Raw genomic sequence first — 7,651 nt, forward strand, 5'->3', positions numbered from 1 at the left:
GATAATAGTAAGTATACTATTAAGGGTATTTTGTCTTTCAAGTTGTTACGTTGTTCTTCATAGAAGTCAACCCAAATATAGGTGGGATAAATTTAATAACCAATCCATTCTATTTTGGTTCAGCCTTTACTCTCAGCTTTAGTTATCAAATTAAATACATCTTTAAAAGATAGTTTATTCATTTAAGTATAGTTTATTCATTTAAGTACGAGATATATCAATACTAAGTATTTAAGTTGAAATGTATAAAATGTTGAGAGATGAAACATACTTTACTAGGCATTCGATTCAAAAACAATGTCTAAAAATTCTATAATCTAATAAAAAAAAAATTGTCATTCTCATCTAAATATATTTATTAAGATTGTATTTTCTAATATGATTTAGAATTTAATTTTATGTGAATTTAGATATGAATATATAATTTAATATTAATTTCATCAAATTCAGATAAATAAATAAAAATTGTGAGCATAACGTATTACATGAAATATTAATTCAGACCTACTTTTAGGGTGCCCTCTAGAAACCTATGAATAAATTGTTTTTTAAAAGAAAGGCATAAAGGCAAATTGGCAAAAGAAAATCTCATCCCAAACTTTCCTCTCTTGCTCTCTCCGTCTCTCAATAAAATAAGCACTTCCAAAGCCCCCCCCCCTCTCTCTCTCTCTCTCTCTCTCTGTTTTATGGGAAAACCACTCCCCTCTTCTTCTTTTTCAACAAAACTTCAAGAGTTCGCGAGGCTTGTTTCAGCGGAGAAACTCGAAGGGGCGAAGCGCGAAGCGTCCGTATTCAGAGCAACCGGGGTCTGCCCGCCGGATACACCGAAATCGAGAAGGGTCCGAGTGGACTCCGAGCGACCCAACTTGAAGATGGAGAACTCGGCCGGGCAGACCCGGTTGCCGTTGTCGGAGGTGGTGTCGGACTGCGTGAGGCGATGGTTTCAGGATACCCTTAAGGAGGCCAAAGCCGGCGATAGCGCCATGCAGGTTTTGGTGGGTCAGATGTATTCCAGTGGTTATGGCATCCCCAGAGACCCTCAAAAGGTTTTTTTTTTTTTTTCTTTCAATGAATTCTTATTTTAGAATTTTTATTTTCTCGGGGTTCCTGATCTTTGAAGTCGCCGTCATTATCTTTTGATTATAGCAGGCTATTTGTTTTGTGTGTTTTAGGGTTATAGAGTGGGAGTGTTCAATTTCAATTACCTGTTTGGTTGCCATGAAACCGTTGTGAAAGCTTTGAAAGGGAGAAAGAACTGAAATTTTGAATCTTGGAGGTTTCATTGTTTCGAAAACCCAAAAGGCCTCTGCCCTGGTACCCAGTACAGCGGTTTGGCTTAGTTGAAGAGAGCTCTTTCTTTTTGCCGGGAAGGGGTTAAGGGAGGATGTGAATTTGATTAAATGAAAAGATTTACTTTTCAGTACAAGAGAGAGTAAAATAGGGCACTGCTCTAGCCAAACAAGACAAATCTTCAACCTCTAAACTTTTTTAACTGAACAATGTGCAACGCGGCATCTTTTTTAACGCACTTAATTTTAGACTTTGTGAAAACATGGGATACTCAACTTAGCGTCTTCAATGCAATGACAGAAGCGCCAAAGTATCTGTCTTAGCTGCATTTAGGAGGATGAATTTTAGACATTGGGTTTGAATTTATGTGAATGCAGATGAAATTCTATACAATTTTGTACTATGTTTTGTCCAAATCTACACAAATCTAATGATAAGATTTTAACTCCAGGCTTCTAAACATAGGGTTAATTCACTTGCAAAAAAAAAAAAAAAAAGCTTGTTTAAGAGCTAGAGCTTCAATAATGGGATTGTCATCATAAAACCTTTCCTTTTTAGCCAATAAACCATGCTTCACCTCATTCACCTTCCAAAATCACCCCGATACCAGCTTAATGAGATTTTTTCCCTAAAGCGGCTCTACCTGCTGGATAGGCTTCATTAATTCCTTGAGCAACATCTGGAGGATCCTCATTTACTCATCTGGCTTCCTTTACCGTCATGAAAAACTCTATTTCGGTTACTTCAACCAAGCAGAATGAAAAATCTCCCTTTTTCTTTCTCCTTCAGATCTACATATAGCACATTTTAAAAGAGCTCGCTTCCATTTTAAGGTTTAAGAATATTCTTAGATACATTTAAACATATTCTTAGATGGAACGATCTCTAAGAATGTGCAAAATTGAATCTCCCTTCCTCTTTCTCCTTCAGATCTACATTTACCACATTTTAGAAGAGGCCACTTCCATTTTAAGGTTTAAGAATATTCTTAGATAAATTTAAGCATATTCTTAGATGGAACGATCTCTAAGAATGTGGAAAATTGATTAAACAAAAAGGAGCAGCAGTCATCAATACCTATACCACTTTTGGCTAAAACTAATCTCAAAAAGTCCTCCTTTCAACGCCCTTGATCCAAATCCAGCAAGTTTCCAAAACAGTCATATTCTCGTTCAAATTCTGTCCTTCCATTTCATTTTTTCACCTGAGAACTATTGCTGATTCGCTATTTCAGTTTTCAGCCCATTTACAGCACCTATCTAGCCAAGGCTCTTCCAAATGAATTGTTAGATTACTATAGCTAAAAGCTCAAGCTGTTAAGTTGTCAGCCAACACTGTATATCAGGTTTTAGCACTCTCCCGCCGCAGCCAGTAGCACGTGGGGAGAGAAACAAACGATAATAACATTCATTACAGGGAACAAAATAATTTTAAACACCAAACAATAAATGCAGGCAACAAGAGTAAAACCCAGGATAATACCGTGTTTCAATCTGAAAACTGAAGCTGTTACATTGTGGGCCAATAATGTATGTCAAGCTTTAATGAGAATGAGGGATTATGACCTCCTGCAGGTTCTAAGAAAAAAAGTAAAATGGAAATATTTGGCCTCCAAAAAAGAAAAAAACTGGAAATTCTTCATTCGTCATTAACTACCACCCCTTCCTTGCTAACAAAGCCAAATTAAATAATATTCAAACCCTGAACTCCATTCCCCCATTCGCTTACTGCAGAGTTTGTCAAATACATCAATAGAAAAAGCGAGGTCTTCAAATGCTTGAATGTCAAAGAAATTTCTGTTCATGATAGTTATCATGGGCTTCCTTCTTCATTGGCAGGTCAAAGAAACATATTTTTGGCTTCATTAAGGTGGGAGTTTGGAAGAAATTGAAGGGGCGGAGTGAGCCCCTCTCTTTTATTCACTACTCGCAAAAAGAAAGGTGGAATGAGTCCCTCTTTTCATCAGCAGGAAAAACTGTTCTTATAATGGCTGTTTTGAAGGCGATTCCAATTATGAGTGGTCTTTGGCTCCCAGTTTCTTAGAAAAACAACTGGTTCTGGGAGCAGTCTCATATTCTATTTCACATTTTGCCACCCCACCTCCTCGTTTGTTGCTCTACTAAACTAATTAGTATGACTGGTTAAAAACTTAATGTGACACCTTGAGTACATTCTGACAAATTGTAACTCCTTATGATTTCTGTTCTCTGTTCTTCTTGCTTTAACAAAGCTGAGAAGTCTTTGGCACAAATCAGAATGATATAAAAGTGTACGATATAAGATTTTCTCCTTTTTTATTTTATTTATTTTATTTTCAATTTTCCCAGTTATCACTGAGAGTTTAAATAAGTTATTTCCTCTGTTTTGTTTTTAATTTTTTCATGCTTTGTCATTGAGTTTTAAATTTCTTGCTCGTTAACTTCTATTTCTTCATTGGACAGGGTCGAGCTTGGATGACCAGAGCTTCAAAGAGTCGATCTTCGGTTTGGAAAGTTAGTGATAAGCATCCAGGTGCTCTCTCTCTCTCTCTCTCTCTCTCTACCTCTCTCTCTCTCTCTCTCTCTCTCTCTCTCTCTCTCTCTCTCTCTCTCTCTCTCTCTCTCTCTCTCTCTGTGCATGTCTGTGTTTTGAACCCATATTGCCTCTGTTATTATGGACATATATTTGATTTCCTAGGGTACAATGCGAGTGATTCTGATTCGGATGAGTTGAAGGTTGATGCAAAATGAGATGTCAAAGCACATTGTTGTTGAAAGTAACAGTGAAAAGTGAGTAAATCTCTCCCCCCCTCCCCCCGGCACATTGATTTTGGTTGTTATTAATTTAATTGAATTTCATTTTGTTTGACATGGAATTGCATGAACTCTTGACATGAGTACATTAGGATGTAGTAGTTCCCATTGTATTTAGAATGGTGCTAATTGTGCTCTGATGTGAACTTGTGTGCCCCACATTTTGAGTGCAAAGGAATGCAGGAGTACATGGATGGTTTGAGTGATGCTACCCATATCTTCTTTGATATGTATGTAAATTATGCATCAGGGATACTTTTTTGGTGTTTTTTGATCTTGTACTTGCTAGTTGCCCTTTCCTTTTTCCCTTTTCTGTTGAAAATTTCTGTGTAGAGCTCAGTTGCTCTGCCCCCACCAAAAGAAAGTTAAGATATATGTTTTACTCCAAGAAAAAAGAACATAAAGAACTCTATATAATGTCTTCTGTGATTACCATATATTAGATTGCTTTGTCTGTGTTTCTGAACTGCTTGTTGCTGCAAGCTTCCTTACCACTATTTGTTGTTGTACCTTATCTGAAAATGATTTCCTCCTTTATCAAAATCAGCCTTAGAACATTTCATAGATTCCTCAACATAAAACTTTCCTGCCTCATTTATTTTTGAAAACTTGCCTCCTTGTAGGTTTGAACTCATAAAATTATTAACAGTTGAATTTTTATTACTTCCCCTTTTGTTAAAGCTTGATATACATTGTTGGCCCACAACCTAAAAGCTTAAGCTTTTAGGTAAAGTGGTTGTCTAACATCGTATCAGAGCTGGTTATCAAGAGGTCTTGGCTTCTTGTTTCCTGCATTTATTATGTGGTGTTTAAAAAATTATTATATTTTCTGTAATGCATGTTATTGATCGTGTGTTTCTCTCCATGCGCTGTTGAACTGCACATGCGGGGGAGTGTTAAAGCTCGATGTACATTGTTGACCACAACCTTACATCTTAAGCTTTTAGGTAAAGTGATTGTCTAACACCTTCCTTCCCTGTTGTACAACTCTTGTAGACCTTTATATCCTTTTGGCCATTTTACACTTTTTTTGGATCATTTCCTTTACTTGTTGACAAACCCTCATCTCCTGTGTAGGCGAACCATCACCAAATTCGCCTCCAATTGACTGCAAGAGATTTTGCCTCCAGCTGATTGCAGGAGATCATTGCATCTCCTGTTTCTCCAGAAAATTTCCATCCATAACTCCTTCACACGTGGACAAGAAACAATAGAATTTTGGGCTTCTTTGGAAGTTGAAAGCCCATGGAAAGAAATCCTTTGATCTTTCTTAAAAATTTGATCAACTCCATGAGCTTTGACACCTAGCACATAGGTCCTACCAGCACTATTTATACACTGGGCCTGTTCCAGGCCCAATTGAGAAGAAAGGGAGCCCTCTTTATTTTTAACAACCCCGCTTTATTTTCCTATATAAACAAATGACACCCCAGCCCAGTCTTCATATCCTTTCTGGCAGAAACCCTAGCTGTCTCTACCATTCTTTGCCCCTTCAGTAACCCTAGCCTCACCTAAACTCGGAGTCATCATCTCTCATCAAGGATTGAACATTTCCAGCTGAGAAGCACCGCTTCCTTAGATTGCAATCCACGACTACACTGGGTACAGAGCTGATCCTTCCTTGTAATCGCACCCTTCCTTCATGTGTGCTCATTTTGATTGCTTCCTTCGCCCTGTACCTTCTCTCTTGACACAACCTGGCTCCATGATTGATGGATAGGTTCGCTACCTTCGTCTTTTGCGACCAATTCAGGATGGAGCTCCCTCGCCACCAACAAAACCAAGTTATGAAGCTTTGCCACCCATCACCTTCAAGCCACACTTGGGGGGTGGGGGGATGCAGAGTATTTCTTCCCTTTCCTCCCCAATCAATCTTATCTCCAAATTTTTGCTCCTTCATTGGATGAATCGACATCCAATATCAAACAATACCCTTCCGAACACTTCCAAATCCCCTTCCAATCCAGCCGAAGCTTGATAAGCCACCAAATAAAAAGGCAACATCTTTGGGAAATCTCATCCACCTACTGTGTGAATGATTGTGTTCAGGATCATAAAGAGCGGGCATCGTCCCTACTTTGTCCAATCTCAGTTCCCTCCAATTTGGAGTGAGCGGTTGCTCATCTCTCTTAATCATAAATGAACAAAACCATGGGTGCAGAACCAAGAGAGAGAGAGACCTTGTGTGTGTGGGGGGAGGGGACGAAACTTCGCGAGATGGAGAACCACTGAGAGAGATTTTTTAGGTGGGACTTTTTTAGGCATGTGACCGGCAGTTTTTTTCCTCTTATCTAGCTCCATGGGTTTGTCCTTGAAGCTTAATGCATTAGTGGTGCTGGTTAAAAATTAAGTAGAATGAAAGTTTTAAAAGGCTTGATTGAGGCTTGTCTCAAGATGAGGCATGCCTAAGGTGCCTTGAGGCTCAGTTTAAAATACCAAATTAAAAAAAGCCAATGTATTACACACTGAGTTTTAAAATTTTGTATTGACATGTCTTTGTGCCTTTTTAGTTAAGGCTTACACATTTTAGGTGTGTGCAACTTGAGTTAGATTTGGCTAGAAAATTTTCACCAATTGTTTATATGAAAGGAATATTGCAATATGAATTGATTCCAAAAATTCTTGGACCTCAAAATAACTAGAACTTTGTAATGTTCTGGCTATCTCTTTGCATGATTTACTTGATGAATTCAAATCAGTATTTTTTGAATGGCCAACAAGTAGTATACTAATGTATTTTTTTTACACTATTTTTAATTTCTTACTCTTTTATTTATTTTTAAAAAGTATATGCAGTTTATTTTACGTATTTTTATATATAAATAATATTTAGAAAAAACTTACGCCTCAACTCCTTAAGACTTTTGCAGTGCTTCTTAGGGGTTAAAATGTTTTTCCTTGTTTTAAAACATTAACTAGAACTATTCATAGTCATGTTATGTCAAGGGAAAAGAATGACTTTTGTTTGGAGCTCAATACATTTGTAGTGCTGGTTAACAGTACACTCCTGGTTTGTTTGGAAAGAGATAGTGAGCAAGCACAGGCAAGGGAGCTCAAATTTGGACTATTCGAATTTTTAAAATGTGCAGAAATGATTGAGATGAACCTCCACGTGCCATAAAAAAACTCATTCCTGGTGGAAGTGGAACTCAACTCTTATACCATGCCCTAGAGACATTATGAGTAGGTCAGCCAATTCCAATTTGAAAAGTGCATCATCCTCATCTAAAGCTTTATCAGCCAATGCTATATCAATGTTAATGCTTTATACAAATAATTGCTTCCCTTGGTGTAATAATAACTGTTTGGTTCAAGAAATCTTGAGCTCCCACCAAGAATGTGAGTGGGAATCCAGGCCCAGGTTTGGTTCGTCCTACAATCCTGTGTGATGGGCACCTGGGATTTGCTAGGAATCCCATATCTCCTCAAACATGGGATGTATAACCCAATGGTTCCAACTATTTCACTGGTAATCTTGGATACCCATGGACAAGAATCCTATTGCCATGCATTTGCTTCCCAGAACCAACTGAAGGTTGTCAATGTTGAATTTGAGTCTACGTGGGTGC

At 37.8% G+C, this 7,651-nt stretch overlaps 1 protein-coding gene across 1 annotated transcript; it reads left to right on the forward strand.

Annotated features, from left to right (window-relative positions):
- Window positions 1–524: 524 nt before the first annotated feature.
- LOC131166472 (uncharacterized) lies at window positions 525–4,089 on the forward strand. The gene is made up of 3 exons (XM_058125072.1): window positions 525–1,046; window positions 3,732–3,801; window positions 3,967–4,089. Exons 1-3 carry the CDS (start codon window positions 687–689, stop codon window positions 4,017–4,019), a joined length of 483 nt encoding a protein of 160 aa, XP_057981055.1. The 5' UTR covers window positions 525–686; the 3' UTR covers window positions 4,020–4,089.
- The last annotated feature ends 3,562 nt before the right edge of the window (window positions 4,090–7,651 follow it).

The sequence above is a fragment of the Malania oleifera genome, chromosome 10 (genome assembly GCF_029873635.1).
Source record: "Malania oleifera isolate guangnan ecotype guangnan chromosome 10, ASM2987363v1, whole genome shotgun sequence".
NCBI classification, from domain to species: Eukaryota; Viridiplantae; Streptophyta; class Magnoliopsida; order Santalales; family Ximeniaceae; genus Malania; species Malania oleifera.

What these genes read in the sequence shown, in the direction of transcription:
- LOC131166472 (XM_058125072.1), top strand. Translation starts at nt 687, where the DNA reads ATGGGAAAACCACTCCCCTCTTCTTCTTTTTCAACAAAACTTCAAGAG. An exon ending in TCCCCAGAGACCCTCAAAAG is followed by an intron (nt 1,047 to 3,731) that starts GTTTTTTTTTTT and finishes TTCATTGGACAG; the next exon opens with GGTCGAGCTTGGATGACCAG. An exon ending in AGTTAGTGATAAGCATCCAG is followed by an intron (nt 3,802 to 3,966) that starts GTGCTCTCTCTC and finishes TTGATTTCCTAG; the next exon opens with GGTACAATGCGAGTGATTCT.